Consider the following 23,627-nt stretch of genomic DNA (forward strand, 5'->3'; position numbering starts at 1 on the left):
AATTGATCCTCCACGCTTTGTCTCTCGCACTCAGATCAGTGTTAATTGCTGGATATAACAGCTGAAGATTAAGCGGGTCGACCTACCGACATCGATCTCCTACTTCCACTCCTGGTGCATGAGAGACAGACGACTCAACATGAGAGACAGACAAAAGGTGGGTGGCAGGAAAAAAAAAGTTTTTTTTTTTCTTCCTCCACTCCATGTTTTTCTGACATTTATGATTGTGGATGGATAATGCTAAAGACTTCCAATATAAACTAGCTTGTCTTCAGGTATGACCTTTGAATCTTGCACAGGCAGTGAAGGGGGAAAAAAAATACAGCGCATACTAAAGATATCAACCGTGAAGATACAGTATACTTAGATCTATATATTCTTGCCTATAGCTAGGCTGCAATTATTTCTTTTTTTAAATATTTTTGTCCTGCTTTTTGTCCCTTTTTCAATTTTTGTTGAGGCCTGGTCTTAAACAAGTCAATTAGATTCCCCCCCTATTGTGACCTCATATAAGAAGAACCGCCTCCCCCGGTTTGTTGTACTCGAGGGGTCATGGCTCAGTAGAAGCTCATTTGCATATACACTAAAACATTATCTAAGGGGTAGTTCAGCTGGAGTATTAACACACACACATCATTTGAGAGCGTTTTCAAATTTTTCTTTTCTCAAAGGCTTCTCAAAGGTCTGGTTCATTTTGATCAGTGAGAACCAACAGGGTTCCAGGCTCGAGGCTTCGTAAGACGTCTCGAGCATAGTATGACCCACTTGGGCACTGATCAAATTGGATATGAAAGCCAATCAGAAGTGGACTGTGGTTTAGAAAGTGACCTCATCAGTGACGTGCGTCTCCTCCGGAAATCTCAGAATGTGTCCAGGGCATGTGCTGATCTCATCCTCTGACCTACAGTAAAAGTAGGAAGGAACTCGAGAGCATCACTCCTGACTTTTTTTTTTCCCCTGAAATACTGTATCAATAACATCAAGCACATAGCACAAAGATTGACTATTTCTTATTCTTCTCTCTGTGTTGCAAACCAACTAGGTGCATACTGCCCCCTGCTGTATCGGAGAGGTTAAATACGAAAGTGTACCGGAGGAAGGAAAACAAAAATAATGTGGGAAGGGGAGAGCACTCGTTCCAGGGCATGGTACAAATAAAAAATGCCTGATGTGCTAAACACCTCCGTTACCTTGTTAAAAAAAAAAAAACAGTAATATATGTGACCTTTAGGAATGTGTTACCAAAAGGGAGGTTAATTTATATTAGATATTTATAGACATTTTAATATAGTTTGTATAGTTTATGTTAAAAATTAATCCACCTAGAAATCTACTATAGGTCTTCTACTTTCTGAAAATATAATTTTCTGAAATAATTTTGTTGTCGATTACAACCTGGTGCTTCATTTGGGCCAAATGATCTTCTTGGTGTTGGCTCAGGCTCTAGTCAGTGCTATTTATAAATAGGCTTGTACAACAGGTACATAAGGACAAGGCCGGTCTGACAGATCATCATCTCTAAATGTTCCAAACCCCACAGATCTCCTGTGTGCGACTGTGTGTGTGCGCGCGTGTATGTGTGCCCGTCCCTGCCTAGAGCACCACACTGTGCCGTTCTGTCGCCAGGCTTCCTTTTGATTATTATTTTAACTGTAGGTGGCTTATAGCCCACAGGAAGCGGGGGAAGAAGTATGCTACTTAAGCTTGCCTCCTACTGAGAAAAAGCCTGCTGTTCCGTCCCTTCTTCTGCCCTCCGTCCCTCCCTCTGTGGCTCTCGAGCTCTCCGTTTAGCACTGTCCTCTCTTGTATGCGACCACTCATCCTCACATCACATCTCCATTTTTGCACTCTATCAGTGTTTCATCAGGCATATTCTACCACTCGCGCTCTCGCTCACTCTCTCGCTCTGTCTCTACACCACCCTCAAATCAACATAGTTCCTTTTCTCCCCAATTTCTCCTAATGAGTCTGTCATCTCGCTCTCTGCAGGAAGCAGTCAGGCCACAACAAGTGACATATAAACTGGAAGAGGAGTGGGGGTGAAAAAAGGAAAGAAGATCAGAAAGATGCCTTTTGAAGCCGACGCTCTAGGGCTGAATATGAAACATGACTAAACTGTGGAAAACGTTTCATGCAGGGAGAAATATTTGCATAGCTTAATGTGGTATGAAATCTGACGCGTACAAACAGCTTCAATCTGTTTATCGGAGGAAACCTCTTTGCTGGTGCGCCCGATAAAATGTTTCCTCCTAAAGAATGTTTAAAAAGAAAAAAGAAAAAAAAAAACTTTGTCTGAATCTAACACGCCATAATTGTGGTCGGGTACTTAAGCGATGCACGTAGCGCTACGTCCGTGCCTCGGCGGGTGGAGAAAACGGGAAGCTGAGGAGAAGCTGAGTAGCAAAGTGTTAAAAGGAAGGTGAGGCAATTACAGGAGAAAGTACGGCGGAAAAAAGCGCCGCCGCTGGAGGAACGTTGAGCCATAATTATGAGGTAAGCATGAGGGAGATGAAAAGGGACATGGGAGAGCATGAAGTTTTGGTTTAGGGGCTTGAAGCACTTTATAAGCTGGGCTTTTTAACATGAATAAATATTAGGATTTTTTCATAGCTCAAAATGCTGTCATGTAGACACTTTTAACCTCTTCAAATCACCAGCCAGCAGTCAAAACTGTTTAACGAAGCAGCGTACGTGAAGAATTACACGGTAGGATGCTGATGCCTGGAGTGTCTCCATCCACACCTTCGTATTTAGTTTTTATTATTCTTAAATTCACAAATGTATCGGAATCAAACTTTATTTTAAAAATCATTCAGTTTTGACACAGCTCTCAGGATCACGACCGTACTATTTTATAGGGCATTAAAATCAACGGACGTTAAATACAAATCCAGAAAAATAAAAAATAAAATAAAAGACAGTATGGAATATTACGATGTTTGAGAAAGAGGATTAATATACAAGACCATGTGGTAGTCAATAAAGGGTGAAACCTTAACTCCGTCTAAAGTCTCCTATGACAGTCCTTTGGATTAGTGTCACAGCTTAACTGTGACACACACACACACACAATTCCATGCTGTAATGAAGACAGAGGACAGATGGGAAGAAGTGGCAGGGTGCCAAGATGAGAGGACGCATCATCATAAGCTCCTTCTGGGGCGTCATCGTCATGACGATTCTGGACAGCATGCTTCCCCAACCGAGTCTGTGGACGGACACTGACACGCAAGCGAGTAAGCGCGAGCACGCATACTCTGTGAGCTGTGTGACGTTAAGCTAAGGAAAGTAAAGCAGGAGTCAGTCTTGAGACGTCAATCACTCACACTCCGAACACGCACGCCTACACACTAGTAGTGGGTTGTGTGCTCGTTTTCTCAAGGTATGGATTTTGTCTCTATGGTAATATCGGTATAAAACACTTCTATGTAATTATGCATATCCATGGAAAATTCACAGTGACTAGGTGAATGAAGGCGAAGGAGGAAAAAAAAAAGAACAGAGCGTGTTCTGTGGTTGCTTGAGGCAGTGACGTTGCTCAGCACACGATAATTGCTTGTGCTGTCAAACGCCATAGAGCTACCAAAGATGAAACTATTTTAATCCACTACACCGATCAGTCAGAACATTAGCACCAGCACTGAACAACATTTATCACCAGCAAATTGGTGACAGGATCACGGGCACCCGAGATTCCCATGTATGCAGGGGACAAAGGCCAGCCCGTCCAGTCTGATCCCACAGAAAAGCCAATGCAGCACAAATCGCAGGAAAAAGTCCATACTGGCCATGATAGAACGGCACCAGAACATCCAGTGCACCAGAGCCAACCACACACGGGGCAAAGCAAAAAAAAGAGCCCAAGGCTTCTGACCCGGCCTCTAAACTTCCTAGATACTGATCAGCACAGATGCGATGCGCCGGACAAGAAATTTTCGATTCATAGACGCTCCAAAGGAACCGGCATTAACATCCTGGTGCCAAACACCACATGACACCACCAGAGGCCCTGCAGTGCCGAACAAGCCCGGAGGGGCCAGAGCCACCCTGGTTGGCACAAAGGGAACCTAAATCCTATGTGCTTTTTAATGTTAATGGTTTTAATTTTAGGTCTCATCAGTACAAACTGTTGCAACTAGCAGGGGTCCTGATTAGATTCTGTAATTGTATCACTTAAGTATAAGTGAATGCATGTAAAGATGCAAATTCTTCTGAAGGAAAGCGGAAGTGCATGCATGAATCTCGGCCCTGGACAAGAAAGAAGAACAGGATCATTACTAATCAGTGGACAAGCTATGTGTCTGGTCTATGTGGAGAACAGATGGAAATATTAAGTTAATTTCGTATGTCTTAATGCAGCCAGGTTCTTAATTTGGCTATTCGAGTCGTAACAAAAGCCCGGGGCTAGGAGCGGAAGCCAAATCTAGGAATAACAAAAGCTGATTATTGTGCGATAAGCCCAATCAATTTCCCTTTTCAGGAGCCGTGTTTGTACAAAAGGGGATGAGTATCCTTGAGCCCGGCTTTGTCCACGCTCAATACGGCACAGCGGCCAGTGCGGCCTACACACAAGCACTTCATGTCTTTGTGCTATAATGAGACATGCACCCACAAAAAAAAAAAAAAAAACGCAGGGATGCGCCTGTTAAAGGACTACTCAAGTGCTATTTTCATCCTAATCGGGTTATTGTATTAACAGAAAGTTTAACTATAGCAACCTTAAACAAGTCCACCCTCGGCGGCGAAGGCTGGATATACAGTAGCTTGGATTTTACCTGTTCTGGTTCCAGTTTTAGGTTAAGAGGTCAAACGTTTAGATAGTTGAGATTTAGGACCTTCGGTCATCTCCCTGCAATTGAAGATTCAACATGTGCAATGATCAGCCATAACATTAATATTGATTTATCAATTATATGCCAGTAGACTGGTGACAGGATCATGGGCATATAAGGCTCTTTGATGCTTCCGGTTACCAAAGTCCAAAGCGTCCAATCTGATCTGAGGCTGGCAACGATAGAAACGTACCCAAACTAGCAATGTCCTGGTACCAGACACCACGGCTCACCCCAGAGGTCTTGTGGAGTCATGCAGAGCTGGCCTGCTGGCACAAGGGGAACCCAAATCCTAGGTGGTTAAACCCTACCATGATCAAAAATTAGGTTATATTTATCTTTTACCATTTTCTTATCAGTTGGATTTGGAATCGCCCTTTCGGTTCCCGACCCAGCAACCTCCAAGTTCCTGGTTTATTGTCTGCACAGAATTTCAACCTCATCTCATCTCATCTGATCTCATCAGCAGCTTTAATAGATCGCAAATTAGACAGATCGTAATTATACACCCAACAATGCCTTAAAAAGAAAAGGTTAAAACTGAAATGTGGGCTGCTGTTACCCAGGGGAGATGCGCAGCATTAATTAACCCAGCATATGTGTGCTTATCACACTTATGAAGATGTTCGTCAGTTGAAACTGACATGAACTCAATGAGAGAGAGAGAGGGGGAGAGAGAAAAAGAGTGAGAGAGAAACAACAAACAAACAAATGGTCTCTGCCAGTTAAGCTGTTAAATGTAAATCAAGAAAAATAAAAGACCAAACACAGTCCATCAGACAGACGTCAGATATTTATGGGCTTTATGTTATGCAAAAGCAACCAGGCTTCTGAAGATCTGTGTACAGAAAACAAATGAAAGTGGCGTGTTGCTTAAACAGGTTTACTGCTACATAATTTTTTTTTTTTGATTCACAAACAAAAGAAGTATTAGAATTTTAACACCTGTTCCAATGTTGACAGTGATTACAAGAAGTAATTTGTGCGGATTTTCTTTTTTTCTTTTTTTGTTCTTTCTTTGATTTCATAAAGGTGCTGAAGAGCTGAAGTTAAATTCCTATCGGATTTACAGCAATTTTGATTTTCAGCAATTGTGTGTAAATCTGAGGCTTTGTGGGACGAGGCTGAATTAAATTTACAGACTTTATATAAATTTTTTAAAAAAAATAAAAAACAGTGAAAAGACATTAAAACAAAAGTAATGCCGCTGTTTTAAACACACAGTCCACTACATCTTCCAGTAACGCAGCTCGGCCATCGCAGCGTGTCTTTTTTTATTTTATTTTTATTTTTTTATAACGTCCCATTCTTTTATACTTTTGTCCTAATTTAATGGCTGGTCTTATCTAATTTGCAAATAATTTTTCGGGATACATTGGCGAACCATTTATTCACTAAAGCTGTGTGCAATTGAAACCGATAAGCTAGAAACCAATCTAACAAAACATGGATTTTTTTTTTCTTTTTAAATCAATGAATTTTTATAAATGTTTCTATAACAATATTCCAAATAACTTAGTACGCATCCAGCTTCATAACCGAGTTAAATTGTAACACTTTCCCTGAATCTCGTCATGAAGTGGACTGGCCTTTTTAAGCGAAAAACATCGTTTTCAACCTTTAGCTCCCACTGGCTGAATTCAAGTGATAAGGTCAAATGCTGAAGATCATAAAGAACAGCGAGGACGGCTCAGGGCAATCAAAGCGTCCTGACCACGCGCCGAATGCGCCGGCAATTACGGCTCTCACAACACAGCGCGGCTGAGATATCTCAAAAAGGAGGCTGTGCGTTTGAAGTAGGAATTAACTCGTGCTCTAATTAATGGCTTGCTGTAAAAGATCTTAATTAGAGCACTGGACAGAAACAAAAAAATGCCTCGGATAGCTTTCATTATTTCGTTCATTAAAGGCTGGAATAATCAGTAGAAAGTCGAGATGTCACGATACCAACATTTTCATTTCGATACCAAAAGTATTGGAACATGGATTCTGTATCCGTACATTCTTTTACACCTTAAAGCTCAGAGCATTTTAGCCATTATTTATTTAGACTATTTAAAAATTAATTATTTTATTTATTTATTTATTTAAAAAAACGTATATATGGCTTAGGATTGTGCAAGTGACATCCCTTTTTTCAGTTACACAAGCTCACGTGTTTTTATGTTTGGGGTTTTTTTTTTGGTCATGTCTATATTGCTAACATTTCCACGTTATAAAAGTAATGATAACTTTTCTTCTACCTGACTTATCTGAAAACCCAAATACACAGTCTGAAGCCTCCCCGTTATCACACACCAGCAAGGTTTCCATACAAGCACATATATTTTTTTAATAGCCATTGACCCATGCTGTGTTGCCGGCACGTAGTATCTGCGCCGCTTGGGTTTTATTAACACTGCAGTACATTAGATACCCTACGAAATGCACGACTATATTCTTTGTAGGAATTCACACAGTTGTCCAGGTCATGCAGTTTTCAGACGCTCCCTAACTCGCTAACATTACAATAATGTGCTGTTGATCTGAGGTTTTCAGACATAAAAAAAAAAAACTGTAGAAAGCATAGAAAAAATGTGGTTGTACTCAGTTCTCGGTACACTCCAGAGAAGAAAAATACCTATTTTGTCCTTTTTGTCTGTTTATTTTTCAAATCTTGAATGCGCAGTGAGCGCCCCGATATAAAATCAACTCTAGCACAGTTTAAGACGGCGCGTGCACAGCGGTGCTGCTGGGTTTAGGCGCTCAGCTTTTTTACTCACTTTATAACCAAAATATCTCCATATTTCACTTCGGGTCGCCTCTTTTTTTTAGTCTAGTCTTCGAATAAAACAAAACAAAAATGCTCCGAGCTCTCCAGTATTGCTCGTGATTCTTTAAAAACTTCCTCCCAAGTAATAATACAAACTCAGCCAGGTTTTTTTTTTTTTGTTAGGTCATGTCAGATTAGTCAGAACATTTAGATGTGTGCATAGTAATTAGTGTAAATTATTGATTATTTATTTTAATGATATTAAAACGATACCTCGGTTCTTAAGGTTCATTTTCGAAACACATTTTGCCATGGGAAATTATGTAAATATAGATAATCTATATATAGCCACCCAAAAATATTACCAGTATTCGCCATTTCCAACACTATAATCATACTTTTGCATATAAAAAATGATCAAAACATTTAAAAAGACATGCAAATAAAGCAAAATATGAAATAAACCTCACTTAACCTTCACTAAATCTTGCACAAACTGCAAAAGCAAAAAAAAAAAAAAAAAAAAAAAGACCCCCTAACGCCAAACGACTCCCGATTTACGTGCAACATGTGGTTTGTTCACTTGTATGCCGAAAATGCTTTGTATGGCGAGGCAAATTTCTTAAGGTGGAAACTTGAGAGGCAGGGTACTACTGAAGAGGGGTCACGTGAGAAATGAGCCATTACTTTTATAAACAGGCTGTAATTCATCAGCGCGTAGACGAGGCCTGTGAGCTAATGTCACAGATTTATGGCAAGCTCCCTGAGAAAGCCAAAGGAAAAAACGGGTCTTGTCGTTACCTCGGGTATCACCACCGGGAGGCTAACGAGGGCTCGGATCTCCAGCTGCAGAGCTGCAGATTAAGAGAAAGCACAGTTGTGTGCACGTGTGACATCCGAGCGATTGTGTCCTCGCTGCCTTTAGGATAATATATGGGGAGTAACACTGAGACACTGAGACTTCCCTGGTGTTTCATTCTAACAACGGAATGAAGGCTTGCATAGAACAGGCATTGCAACAGAACACTAATAATAATAAAAAAGCACTAATCCTTTAAATCCCTTAAATAAAAGGAACGGGATGGTGATATTCCTTTTAAACGATTTGCAGCCTTTCTGTGGGATTGCACTGGCTTAGTGGTCTAAAGCGCTTTTCCACGCGCAGGCTTGTCTTTGCCAGTGAGAACGCGCCAGCGGTGTATGAGACCGCATTATCCAGAAGCTGAAATCGCGATCGAGTGACGAGACTTTCGCCTCTTTCATCCGCTCAGGCTTCTAATTGTGTTCGTCGCTCACGTCATTCGACAGTAAACCAAAAAAAATTTTCTGGTTCGAGTTCAAGAAGCTGTGTTGTGAATCGAGAAAACAATGCTCGTTTAATTATACTCCCACTACAAGACATCTTCTCATCAAGAATTGAGACTACATAAAAGCCCAATTAATCACAATTAATGAACTGATGTGCAACAGCAGTATGTAATAGGTAAGAGTGTTACCTGTTTAGGTTTTCTGCATGCTAATACTGTAATTAAAAAACTCTCCGATCTGTGGAGGCTAACTACTCCAGATGTTCGGACGCTAATACGGTTAGCGAGACAGAGGTGAAGTTTACTTTTAAACCGAACATAAAAACAAAAGCGCTTTAAAAGCTGAACAACAGAACATGATGGCGTGAAGAGAACAGGAATTTGCATAACATCTGTCATAAAGGGGGTGGATTGATCGAAACATCAAACAAAGACGCTAATGGCGGTTTAGTTGACTCATTCAAAGCTCTTATATCTAGGGCGCATCATCTTTAAGGAACATCAAGCGCTCTGGTTGACACGTGGGCGTCCTACTGGGTGCCTGAGCCGTAACACATCTCATGTTATGAACTACTGCCGAACGATTCCTTCCGAGTGCAGATATAATGCTTGAGGAGCGTCACTGGGGCACTGAGAATTGTGCCGCTAGCCGTCTGTAATCGTTATGAAAGGACGCTTGGTCCTCTCCACGGGACTTCATGCACTACAGGCATATCATCAGGTCTGGGGTTCGAGACGGCTGATGATCGTTGTCATTCGTAAGCGTCATTGATCGATTGACGAACGGTTGCTGGTGTTACAGGAATCCGTCGATCCATCGAGTCATCCGTGGACTATTGCTAGTTATTTCACAGGGCGGCAAATCGATGCCGCATTATTGCCATGTATTCGTTATTGTCAATCTTGATACGGAACAAATTTTACAGACCGCTGCCAAATTACAGTGTGAGTGACAGCTCTACCTCGCAATAAAAAGACAAACGGGTTTGCCACAACAATACCAAATAATATACAGGTGTTCAGAGAAATCGAACGGCGATATGATATTAATTCATGTTTGCGCCACCGAGCCCAGGGACGGCGACGAAGACGACGCTGGTGATTTACTCTTGCTGGCACTGTGCTCCCTAAAAGCGCTAGGAAATGGAACGCAATTCAGCTAGACCTAGTTTTCATCCATATTGGCTTCAGGAAATTAATTTTAAGCCTGGTGGAGTTTATTGTACGCTCAGCACTTTAAAGCAAATGCTAACGCACATAAGTTTTTCTTTGCAAAACTACCACCACTATATAACTTTTTTTATCATTTTATATATATATATATATATTTTGGCCAAGCGAGAGCCAGCTGTTAGGATCCAGACAGCACAATTTATATATGTTAAAGTCTTGGATTGGAATAATAACTTAAAAACATATTTAAAAGAAAAATGTGCAGATGGTCTCCATCACTGCCACCAGTATATATTTTTGTTATTTTGATTATTATTTTTTTAAAAGCTAGGAACCCTTACTGCGCAATTGCTTGATATCTGGCTGGCCAGATCTTAAAAAGCTTTACTAGGGATCTCAAAAGACATTACCTTCCTGCTGCTTCTGCTTTCCCACAGTCCCTCCATTACTGCCCTAGAAAAGCACAACCACTTCTACACTAACGCGCGCTGCCTGTGCTTCGATTTGCATACCGTTCCACTTATGCTAGTGAAAAGGCGAGAGGAAGAAAAACATGGAGATGCATAACTTCACTAAGGGACAAGCAGGATTACATGTTTTTTTTTTTTTTTTTTTAAATTGAAGATACAGAAAACACGTCTACGAGGAGAGCCGGAGCACTAATTTATTCCCGTCGGTTAGCAAGAGAGAGGACGAACTCGACGTGAGGAGCGAAAAGGCTTTTCAAAACAAATGGGCGAAAACACGCGGTGCCTTCACAACACAGGCGTTGTATCCGTGTGAAATATGAATGATGGGAAATGACCTTTCGAAGTCTGTCAATACGGATCGCGCCGAATCCTGGCAGTCGCGCGGAGGCCGCTTCCCCTGTAGCAGGCTGCTTAAAAGGGCATCTGGATAGAAAGCGCTAATTAATTGTTTGACTCCTTGGAAGTGGATGTGTTTCAGGGGTCTGTAGCTGTAAAAAGTGCAAGGACTTATTTCCGATGGCACGAGCGGACTCTATTTGTTTGTTTGTTTGTTTGTTTATTTATTTATTTTTGTATCGCGATTTACTACGATTGGCTCACGGCCTCCTGGGTAACACTTTTAATTGGAGCACTAACACGTACCTGTGCAGAGAAACACTCACTCCTGTTTTAGATCCAATGTGATAGAAGAGTAAAAATATAGGTGCCATGCTTTCTTTTTGGAAGCAATGTTTAGTCTTTTTTTTTGGCTTTCTAAAAGCAAAAGCTAAAAAAAAATGCATTTGATGTAGTAAGGATTAAAAACAAATCTGACTACAATGTCAGAAATTATGCTAAATCTTTTTATAATGACCTGAAAGCCCCGCCCACTTTTCTATCATCAGTAGCAGCCTCATGGGTGCCTTCACTTTTGGTCTGGTCTAAATGGACTAAAAGGTTTTTTTTCCATGAAATATAGTCAGGCAGTGTATGTGTGAGGCAGTGCCAAAATATGTCCTAAAATAATAGTAATTAAATAAAAGAAAAGGATACATGAGGGCCGTTTGAGTCAAACCGCGTCTTAGGCGTAAAAGCGATTTACCTTTACCAAAGTAAAGAGTCCCGAATAAAGCATTTAAATGGTGCAAACTTTTTAAAGACGGTCCGTGAAGGACGATCCCAGGCCTTTTCCCATGAACGTTCAGGGTGTGGGACGCCTCAGCCTTGAAAATCGACAGCACCAACTTCAGGAAGAGACGCATCCGCCTGTGGGAACTGTACACACACTCGTTTATCAACACCACATCAACAGGAACCCTATTGGGAGTTATTGACCCCCCCCCAATACAACCTAACCTCGCTTCAAAACATTTTAACATGCTTGGGCCATTAAAGGAGTTCCTGGGAGGCCGGGGTTTCAGACGTGATGTCTGATCATGGCTTCAGCTCGGCCTTGAGAAAACTTTCAACCTTGATATACTGTGTGTGTATATATATTTATAAGCCTGAATCATTTTTATATTGCTCCTTGTTTGGCCGTAAAAGTTCTACATTGTTGTGATCGTGATCCATAACTTGATCCATACTAACAAAAGCCAATCTCTGTCAAGACATCCGCGTGGAGCGTTACACCAGGCTGCTTCTTTCTGTGCTCTGAAATTTGAGACCTAGATCTGGTCAGATGAATCAACTTTGCTAGAATGCACCCCACACACACACACACACACATACCAGTATGCTCAATTCAGTTTATTGCAAATCAATCAGCCAGTGCTCTCAGGTAGCCTCCACACAATAGTTTCTCCGTGGGTGAGCCTGTGTGTCTTATACAGCATGACATCTCTCTGCTCCGAATGCCGATACCTTTACAGGGCTTCTGATTAAATAACACAGACGAATGAGACCAGGGGAGATGAGTAACGTCAGAAGCCTAGGAACTTTCTTTCTCACTTTGTTGCTCAGATCATGCCTTTCTTTCTAAAACATTCCATCTCTCTCTCTCTCTCTCTCTCTCTGTAATAAGCTGAGGTTACCGTGGCAGTATGGCAAATAAAAGAGAGGAGAAGGGACAATAAAAGGGGAAGCAATTTGATTATCGCGCTTCAATCAAATGCAATTAGAGGAGGTCATCCAGAACACTCACCCGGCGATCTAAAGAAAGCGTCTCCCCCCCACCTCCCAGACACACTTGCACACACTTTATCACGCACGCACATCACACGTCTCCGTGGCCGTGCACGACGGACAGGAATAGAACTGAACGGCTGATGAAGACGTTCCAGGATTAGACGCTGCTGCTCTGGGCGAGTCCTTGTATCAATTAATCACCAATTAATAGACACCAGGCAAGGAAAGAGAAAAAAAAAAAAAGCAGCTTGTGATACACTTCGGCTTAATTAATACACCGTTCGCAATTTGGGGAGCTTAATGAATCAATTTGAGAGCAACACGGTAAATGGGAAACAGGAAGGCATGTGTCTTTAATGCATTGGACAGTGAGGATGGGGAATACCATGTGTGTGTGTGTGTGAGTGCTTGGAGCAATTTGGTTTTAATCCAATTATGCAATTATGGTAAGATGAGAGGGAGAGGGAAGAGAGAGAGAAAGACATCTATAAACAAATAACTATAATAAGGTCTTATGGTCATTGTGTAATTTATGAATGATACCGCAATAAATAGTGGAAATCACATCTTTTACACACACACACACACACACACACACACGTGAGGATGTGTGTGTGTATATATGTATATGTATATATGTGTATATATATAGCTTACTAATACAATTAAAAAGGTAAAGTTAAAAATAATCTGATGAGCTTTAATGTAATCAGTGATGTCATCATTATTATTATTTCAGGTTGAAGCACGCATACATGTCTGCTTGTCTTTCTGTATGGCAGAACTCTCTGTCTAACTTATTGATACAAAAAAAATACAAATTTTGTTAGATTGATGATCTTAAATTCATTCAGTTCTGTTTAGTGGTCGATTCACAAACACGCCCACAGTTTGACGCATGCGCAGTATGCCGTCAAAACTCGCAGTTTCTAATCTGGCACGAAATTTCCCTTCTACTCGACACAGGTTTAACTTCAGGCAAATCCTTAGGGACTTAAATTTAAAATGACAAAGTGTCATTCAATTCTGTCCAGCCAGTTTTGCGTGATGCTGTGACAAAATCTGTCTGGACAGACATACAGACATACAGACAGATCCTCAATAAAAAGTTCTGACCAATGTAGAGACAAAACTTATTTATATATAACTTATTCTTTTTATATAGAAGTGGCTAAGGGATGTTCCCTGCCTAATTCCTGAGTGAGTTTAAAAGGTAACATTTTCCTTTAAATAAATCCGTCTATCCATCAGCACAATTTTTCAGTCGGGATAAAGACCTGCTGAGACAAACGTGTTAAAGAATTTATACTGGTCTTGCTCTTTAAATCATCTCACTTCATGTTTGTGTCCAGAATCCACTAAATGAATGCTGTAGGGTACGTCCTAATTGGAGTGCAGTGTATGTAAGCCTAGAGCTACAGAGCGAGAGAGAGAGCGAGAGAGAGCGAGAGAGAGGGAGAGAGACTGTGTTGAGCAGCGTTGCTTATTTATGTGCAGCAAGACCTCGAGCCTGCTCTCTCTCTCTCTGTCTCTGCCTGAATTACTGCCTAATAAACATGGCCTAAGGAGTGAACAAACACGGACACACACATGGACAGGATGAACTGTCCACGCTTCGGGTTTGATGACTACAGGCTGCGTGCTTTACTGACTGCTCGAGTGGACAGTGTGAGCCTTTTCCCTCTTAGGGCAGCTGAATAAATCTTCAGCTCCCTGGAAGAATTAAATCCTCTGTCTGTCAGCAAGGTATTAGATGTTAAATCCTGTGTGATACTGAAGATTTATCGCTTAATAAACAATGACAAAGAAAGGATCAAAAAAAATTATATATATATATATTTATACACACACATGGTTGTGTACAGAACGACATAAAATATATTTTTTTTTAAACCCAAAGGGAAAAAAACGTCCTTTTATGAGAGGTCTAAACCCGGAGTGACTCTCATCCTGCCGTGTCTTTTTAACCTGTTTTAAAGAAAAAAAAAACATTATTTAAGTCTCGGCTTCGTGCTCTTAGATTTCTAAGCAATAATAAATAATACCAACATCTTCTAACCAATCATAACACAGAAGGCGGAATTTCTTAACGTCACAACAGCTTGCAAAAAAAAAAGCCGGTTTTTGCAAATGTTCCTTTTTTTAATTATTATTATTATTATTATTATTATTATTATTAATAATCACTTAATTCTGCATAAATGTGGCTTAGGCTGACAATAAATAGAAACAAAAGCCTAAACTTGGCTAAAAACGCAGTCATTTAATCCCCACTTTTTTTCTGTAGGTTTCTAACCTTTTATAAGCGAAACTGAATTCTTCTAACCAATCGTATTTGTGAATGTTAGTTAGACTAATCTGGTAATCTAGAGGAAACCCAGCAAGTACATAAAGATTATGTAAAGTCAGACTCTGGAAAAAGGAAAAAAAAAAAATATTATATTATTTGCCTCTTTTTGCCCAGACCTGGATAAACTATACTTTCACATGTTTTATTTAAAGTTTTTTCATTTTTTCTTCTAAAAGTATATATTTTTCTTTCTCCTGTTACGTCTCTTCGATATGTCTTTGGGGCTCAGTTGTCTTGCCTAAGCATTGTTCAAAAACAAGTCCGGCAGACTCTCAGAAAAAAAAAAAACAGGAATGGAAAGAGGGCAATGGATCGGTAAGGGAAGAAAAGACGGAGGGCAAAGTGAACGAGGAGACAAGAAGGAGGAAAAATATTTACTGAAAACATCTCCGCTGTCCGAGCAGCTCCAGCCAACACCAGCCTCGAGGCCTCCCCAGGTTAGGCATTCCACCAATGACGAGAATACAGTTGCTCCAAGCACTATATTCCCTGCCCACACACACACACACACACACACATGCTACACTGCCCCCTGCTTGGTGCAAAACGCAGCTATAAGGCTTCACCGTAAACCATGCAGCAATAATGCAACATAATGCATTATGGATCACTTTGCTTTTGAAATACGACGGCTATACGGCTCTTTCATCGCCTCGTAACGACAGTCGAGTCGTTTAAACCCCGGGCCCTGTTAAAGCAACCGCTCCAGATGCCTGGACTTCGAAATGAAAAGAAGTAACGCGAGTTACTCCGGGGCGAGTTTGCTATTTTTCAGCTTCGAACTGACAATGCTACACTGGTACAGTATCAGGTATCATGAACACACGCACAGATTGAGACAACGGCGCTCTGCCGATCATGTGACAGAATCCCACAGCTAAAATAGCAAATTTCAGCAATTTTCCAACTATTCCCATGCACCATTAAATGACTACTGTCATAAAAATAAGAAACATATGGGCCTCTTTAATTGGCCAATTTCTCTTGCCAGTGTGTTCAGACTTTTTTTTTTTTTCCCCCATCCTTTCTTCCTGAATCTCAATGAAACACACAAACAGAGTTAAATCGAGGCAGACATCAATGGCATAGTACTCCACTGTCTCAACCGAGACAGCAGAAGATTCCTTCTGTTCTATTGATTAATTGTACTGTTATATTTGATTTATAGCTTTTCACAGGCCATTTATTCTCACTGCCAGCGCACACATACACACACTGAGAGTTTTTGGTTTTGGATTCTCTTTTGATGGATAAAGCGACGGTGAAATAGTCTTAAATGTGACTCAGCAAGCCCTTGGATGGATGCACGCAACCTTTTTTTTTCTTTTTTTTTTTTTTTTTTTCCAGGAGCAAAAAAAAAAAGGAAAAAAAAAAAGGGCAAATAATTTTCCGGCCTCCTCACATATGACTTTGTTTCTGTCGGTGGAGTTCAAGGAATTGTTCAAGGAATGTCACATGTCATTTGTCGCACCGACACGGAATGGGGAATAATTATTCATATTTAATCAGGCTGAGCACGTAATTTCTCTTGCTGCGCGATAAGTCGCTTTCCATGTTCCATTATGAAAGTTATAAAGAAGCACGCTCCCAGCGCTTCCCCAGCATGGACTAAATGGAGAGGCTAAAGTGGTTTGGCTTATAAAATCATAATGGGCTTGTCTGGATTGATAAACTGAGAACGGTGCTGGAATACAAGAATGAGAGAGGGAGAGAGAGAGAGAGAGAGAGAGTTAGAGAGAGTAAGACATGAGTGAATGGCATTGGCTGGGGTGTGAGATAAAAAAGAAAGATTATAAAGCGGATGGAGAGGGAAGACTGAGAAAAGGAGAGGCTTTGAAAGGCAGACCGGCTGTACATTTTGGCAGATCAAATAACGGAGGAAAAAAAAAGGAGAGAGATTAGGGAAATAAATAAAAAAGAAGATCCAATAGAATGGCGATGAATAATACGGATGTGGAGCAACACGGGCGAGGGCACTGAATGCTGAAGAATGGAAAAGTTTCGGGGAAGTGTAAATGAAACGCTATGTCGGTCGTATGTAGGGATCTCGTCGCATTATGGCATCGCGTACCGACTTGTAATTGCTTTGGCAATGCGGTGTGAAAAGCAGACATGAAACAACGCTAAACTGAACTGAGAGTCAGAGATAGCGGGGGAGCCAAAGTAAATTATTAATGTTGTTTATGTATTGGCACGCGGCGCGTTATACGTTGTCGACCAACTTGTAATTGCTTTGGCAATGTTGTCTGTAAAACAATCACGCCAATAAAGCCTATTAAACCAAGAATGAAATAAATTAGGAGGAGGGCACTGAAATACGAAGCTCAGTTTTTTTTTTTTTTTTGGGGGGTTATGGACTCTCTCTCATATACTGTATATTGCTTCGTTTTTTTTCCAGTCGAAACTGTCAAACAATTTGCTCATTTATTTTAGTTGCACAGTGCTCGCATTAAAGCGAAAAACATGGAACTTGTGAAAAATGATTCGCCGATCAGCGGTAATGGAAATCAAGCAAGCATGGAGAGCACACACTGGTCTCCAAGGTGGCCATTTCAGATAGAGTCCAAGAAAAAACATTAGAGATACCGGAATTGCGTTAAGGAACCGGCCAAGGCATTATTCATACCCGGAAGAATAGTTCGGAACCGTCGCAAGAAACGTGGTCCGAAACAAAGAACATGAAGGGAGATGATTTAAACGCTTGGTGAAGTTGCATCATAAGAAATGGACGTAGAAATCAGAGCTGTGTTTGATAGTGAAAGAAACAGCATTTCCACACACACACACACACACACACACACATGCACATAATGTAATGAGAACTCACAGGATTGGGACTAAACCACTGTTCGTCCATAAGAAAACCATTTGTTATTGAGACTAATCAGGAAAAAAAAAGTCTGCAGTTTGCTAGAGCATAAAGATTGGACTTGGGAACATTGGAAAGAGATCATGAGGTCTGTTGAGTCCAGATTGATCCTATTTCAGAGCGATGTGTGTGTCAGGGTTAGGAGGGAAGCGCATGAAGCGATCGTGTGTAGTGTCCACTGTACAAGCCTCTGAAGGCAGTGTTATGATCTGAGCTTGTTCCAGTCTCTCAGGTCTAGACTCAGCAACGTTATGCGGCAATAAAATGAAGTCAGCTGACGACCTGAATGTACTGGATGACCAGATTAATCACATCTATGGAGTTTTCTACCCTGATAGAACTGGAAATACTCCATGACTCAAATTGTGAAAGAGTGGTTCTGGGAGAATAAGAAATCATTTTTGATTAATCAGACGTGAAGCTGGCCAAATTAAATATTAGTTCTTGTGTATTTTATGTACTCTAGCTCTGTCTTTCCCCACTCATTTATTGGTGTTTGGTTAAAATCCTGTAGTTGGCGCCAGTAAGCCTTGCAGCAATCAGACCAGTTAAACTTGTTCGTTTTTTTTTGGTCTGTTTCCAAGCTACCTGCCCAAGGCGCTATTGTACATGTTACTTAAATAAAAGAAGAAGAAAAAAATCCCACAGGCACAAGTTTTGTCTGATACATACCCTGTTCTAGAGGTTGAGGTTTGAGCCCAGTTGCCTTCATCTTCAGCGCTTCCTTGGCGGACATGTCGCAGCACGAGCCCTTATTGGTGTCCTGATCGCTGTCGGCCTGGTCACTGTCCCCGTGTCCGCTGTCCCTCAGACTCACCCGCTCCGGATCCTTAAACGTGGAACTGCTACATGATGACAAATACATTAAGAAAGCGTAAACAACCTATACGGGATGGGTTTCTAAATTCGAGGCTTCGCTAGTCGAAAGGGGTGGGGTGGGTGGAAAGGGTGTCCGGGCATATGTGACAGCTGAGAGAGTAATTTAATAGGACTTACCTTTGAACAAACTGCTGCCTGCTCCCCATGTAATTGGGCTCGGTGGGGAAGTTGTCGGTCTGTGAAGGAGAAGGGAGAGAAATTTAGGTGTTGCATGACATGGAAACACATCCTGGTGTGCCTAGAGATCTCCCGGTGAATGGGGTTGATTAATTATTCAGAAAAAAAGGGGAGGATGGAAAGCGGGAGAGGAGGAGGGGGGAGGTTGTTAATGCTTACATTTGTACGTTTTAATTATGTAACTAATACGGCAATTAAACTATTCCCAAACATCGACTCGCACAACTGTGAACCCGCAGTGACCTAATGGATATAAATAGGAAAGGCAAAGAATGGCAGAGAAGAAAGGGAAAGGCAGGATCACAGAGACGCTCCTGTGGGGTACTTTATTTACACATGCACACACAAAAGGTGCGGCGAACAAGCGCGCTGTGTACAGGCTTGTCGACTATCAGCATTATCATCTCTAAGCAAGAAGAGCGCGTTATTCAATAAACTTCTACAGTCATCCATCTAGTCGTAGTTCTCCCTTCTCCTCTGTCCCTGTTCATCTTTTCAACATCTGACAACACTGGAAAAGCCAATAGCACCTTCTCTTATAGGGCTCAATTACTCAGCTCTCTGCGTTACGTCAATGTTGCCACAACGTGTTTGCTCTGCAGTGCCGAGTCAATACGGAGTGGAGAGGAGGAAGAAGGCGGCAAGAGCTGTGGTCCAGACAATATTGACATGGCTGAATACGAGCCCGAACGAAGACTAATGCACTATACCCGTGTCTCCATTTCACGTCACACGGTTTCATCTGCGCAGGCTTTGGCTTCTCTTGTAGCAATATGATGGCTTTGAAATGTGAATATCCCCGGCTTCACCTTCTCGAGATTCAGACGCTCTTACCCAAAGTAACCTCTAAGAATTCAGTCCGTGCAGTTTATGAGATTAATGTACTGCATAATGTGTGAACAAATATTATATACGCATGTACAAGTCATTGATTGTTTAAAATAAGAGAAAAACTTAATCCCAGGATCTTACAAATGCTTGGATACCATCAAGATAGAAAGTGTTCTCAGTACACCGGCGCCATGATCGGACTGCCTGCTGCATGTCATGAAACGCTGGCCTCCCAGGAACTCCTGTAACGCCCCAAACATGTTTGGAGCTCAGCTCAGGTCAGGACTGTACGGGGAATGTAGCAATAATTACCCTAATGTGAAAGCGGTCTTGGTGAATGATTGCGTGTACAGTTCCTACAGACTATTTTAAAATTTGGCAACGAGTTATTCTTAGTCTAGTGGTTAAGAGCGGCTAAGAGTCTAATCACCGTACTAAATTTCTGTATTTCCTAAGCCTATAATTAACAAAGTTTATCACAAATTCTTGTTTGACTTGAACGTCCTTTGTATTTCTGGTATGTTCAGAGTAATAAACAGTTAATTTTTGGTAATATTGTAAAATTACCCACGGCCAATATTCCTCCACAATGCTGCCGAGTTCTTGATTGTATCTGATCAAAAGGTCTTATTTTCTCAACAGCAGCTTGTCTAAAAGGCAAATAGCAGATTTAGATTAATATGCTTGTTCTAATACATCGTTGTTTCCATAGTAACAACTAACCTGGGAAGTTAGTTCACTACATGTGAAGTGTTTAAAAATAAATTTAAAAAAAGTTTAACTGTTGATAAAAGGGCTAGCACGGTCGCCTCACACCTGCATGGAGATGGCATCTTCTCCTCATGCTTGGTGGGTTTCCTCCATGTACTCCAGGTTCCACCCACTGGCCAAAAACATGCAGTAGGCGGATTGGCATTTCTAAATTGCCCCGAGTGTATGATTGGGTATGTGAATTTGTGTGCATGTGCACTGAGATGGATTGGCACCCCATCCAGGGTGTTCACTTCCTTGTGCTCATAGTTCACAAACAAGCTCCAAGACCCCAAGGTTTTTGGGGGAAGTCGTCTCCAGTGTCAGCATTTTTTATTTATTTTTTTTTCTCCCAGGATAAACTTAAAGAGAATGAAAAAAGGCCTGGTCATGAAGTTTAGAGCCGCTATAGAGAAGTGATAACTAATTTGTTTCATGGACATTCCACAAGATGTGGAGATAATTATTGTTGTTTTTTAACTGATGTGTCATAATGACACACCGCTGTTGTTGGAAGGAAGTAATAATGGAGAAAAGGAAGAAAGGAAAGAAGGAGAAATTGAAGGAGGGAAGAAGAGGAAGGGGTAGGGAGGAAGGGAGAAATTAATAAGCAAGGGAAGGGAGGAAAGAGAAAAAAGGAACAAAAGAATGCAAGAAAACTGAAGAATGGAAGGAATGAAGAAAGGAAGATGGGAAGAGAAGAAAAAAAGGAAGGTAAGACAGGAAGAAAGAAAAAAGACAAGAAGAAAGAAAGGAAGGAAAGACACAAAGTAATGAAAGAAAGAAAGAAAGACAGGAGGAAACGGACAGAAGGGAAAAAACATGGGAGGAAAGAAAAAAAGATAGATGAAACATAGATGAAAAGGGAGGAAAGAAAAAAGAAGGAAAGACGCAAATGGAAGAAAGAAAGTAAGACAGGGAGGAAATACACGAAACAAAGAAAGAAGGGTAGAAAGGGAGAAAGGTAGACAGGAAGAGAAGAAAGAAAGATGGGAAAGGAAGAAAGAAAGACAGAAAAGGAAAAAGGAAAGAATAATAAATTAGACAATAAAAAAGAGAAAAGAGAATAAAGAGGGAAATAAAAACAAAAGAATAGAAAGAACAAGATAAGCACGTAGTAATGCTTGCCAAATATAACGGCTAACGGTGTCAGTATGAGTGTTACAGTTAATGCACAGTTCACTTGTGTCCCAAACCAGCGGGAGCGATCCGTCCTGAACTCAGATCCACATCACTTTAAAACTGGTATTTTGGGTTAGACAGAGCCAAAGGCAGACTGAGCCCCATTAAAGCATTTAAACTGTGAACTGTCTATTACCTTCCTTCACATGTACTCTATGCTAATGACACACCACTGAATCCCCTCACGTTTTTCCCACGTATGGGTAAGGCGCGGTTTCAAACGCACTTCAAAAGAAAGTTTAAAAAGGCGCCGTAATGACGGTGACAGCCGAAAAGGAAGGGGGGAAGAAAAGAAACGAAAATCTAAAAAGACACTGGCTCAGCAGGGAGGAGGCTCTGAAGAAGGTCAAATTGGCCTCCCTCAACCACGAGAACCTTTTCCCGCCTTTGTCGGCGCTTTCCGCTGTGCCGTGATGTTCGACTTCGCAGGAGCCCGAAAAATTAAGGAGGAACGTCGTATCAAAGTGTAGATCGGAATCTGAGATGACCGAGTGCGTCTGGCACGGGACGGACGATCGCTCTGGATGTTTGTAAAACCAGACAACATCTGGCGGCCCCTGATTTTCTCCAATCTCTTTAATCTTTCTCGTCTTTCTTGCACAGAAAACAATTATTTGGAAGAGGCTTAAAACCGTCTGGGATGCGAGACTTGAGAAACGTCACGTCAGCGTAGAAGCAGCGCGTATTCATTTTTTTTTTTTCTGAGCTGATGTTAAAAAAAAGTTTTTGGAGGGAAACGGAACACTTTCTCCGGTCTCGGGTCGGCGCGGAGGCAAATACAGGTTAATTTATTTAGGTAGCATTAACAGCTTGTTCCAGGCAGCAATAGGAAGCACTACATGCTATCACATGACCCAGGCTTCAGCACTTTAAAACAGACGATAAGAGCACTTTCCTGGAAAGTGTTTTATAATATGCCTCTATCCAAACTATCCCTAGAGAAAGGAAGCGAGACAAGAGAGGACGAGAGACAAAATATGGACTATACTGAGAATTTTCAAGGCTATATTATTATTTGTCTTATTGCTCCCGTTATATATATATATATATATTTTTTTTTATTAAACACTATCGAAACTAAAAGTGCACAGGCTGGCTACGCCTGAATGAGTTTGTGCTCAAACGCCTTTATTGGCTGCTTGCTGAAAGTTCGTATAATTTCTTTTTTCTTGCATTTACAGAGCCCGAGGTGCTGCGGAGACCGACGTATTCCTCACAGGAGAAACAGGATATTTTATTGAAAGCTGCCCGAAAGCTTGCTCACGTGTTACGAAAAGTGTTCTCATCATGTTTTAGACCTACTTTTAGATGTTGGATGGTCCCCCCCCCCCCATAATGCGACTTTAGCGCTGTGTGTGTGTGTGTAAATGAAGAAGCAGGCCCAGAGCTTATCCCATGTTAAAAAGCCCTGTGTTTTCACAAACACAGACGTTCTGCATCTCTGACACCGGATTTCTTGAGCAATGAACCCGCAGGCGCTGTACATGGCCGGGTTTCAGATGACAAATGTGTGTGTGTGTGTGTGTGTGTGTGTGCGTGCACGCGATTCTTGGTGGAATATGGGAACACCTCAGGGAGAAAAAGAACAGGACTGATGTAAGTGAGTGTATATGGGCTCGCTCTCGGTATGAAATGGCTGATCTATTTTAGTGCATCCTCAGTGCTCTCTCTGAAGACACCCCTCAATAGAGACAAATGAACATAACTCTGTGTGTGTGTGTGTAGGCAGGTAAAGAGGGGAAGAGTACCGAGGAACAAGGGAAATACAAGAGAGAAATAAGGGAGAACGAATGGAAATGAATGAAAATGGATAACTGTGGAGGCAGAGAGAAGGGAGGAAGGAAAATGAATTACGGAATAAGAAAAGAAAATGGGAAGGAAAAGAAAAAGGAATTAGGAATGGGGAAGGATTAAAAAAAATGACGGACGAATGTAGGGGAAGAAAGAAA

The 23,627-nt window shown here is 41.3% G+C and overlaps 1 protein-coding gene across 2 annotated transcripts in view; it reads right to left on the reverse strand.

The window, feature by feature from the left end:
- Positions 1-23,627, reverse strand: part of pcdh17 (protocadherin 17) — a 71,430-nt gene that overhangs the window by 22,137 nt on the left and 25,666 nt on the right. Inside the window, exons 3-4 of one of the 2 annotated variants that reach the window (XM_053513857.1) lie at positions 18,856-18,914; positions 18,532-18,701 (exon numbers count right to left, since the gene is read on the reverse strand). In XM_053513857.1, coding sequence (XP_053369832.1) covers positions 18,532-18,701; positions 18,856-18,914 — 229 coding nt within the window. Of the gene's footprint in view, positions 1-18,531; positions 18,705-18,855; positions 18,915-23,627 lie in introns of both variants that reach the window. The other variant, XM_053513856.1, reaches the window with a different exon arrangement.

This window comes from Clarias gariepinus, chromosome 15, assembly GCF_024256425.1.
Source record: "Clarias gariepinus isolate MV-2021 ecotype Netherlands chromosome 15, CGAR_prim_01v2, whole genome shotgun sequence".
Lineage (NCBI taxonomy): Eukaryota > Metazoa > Chordata > Actinopteri > Siluriformes > Clariidae > Clarias > Clarias gariepinus.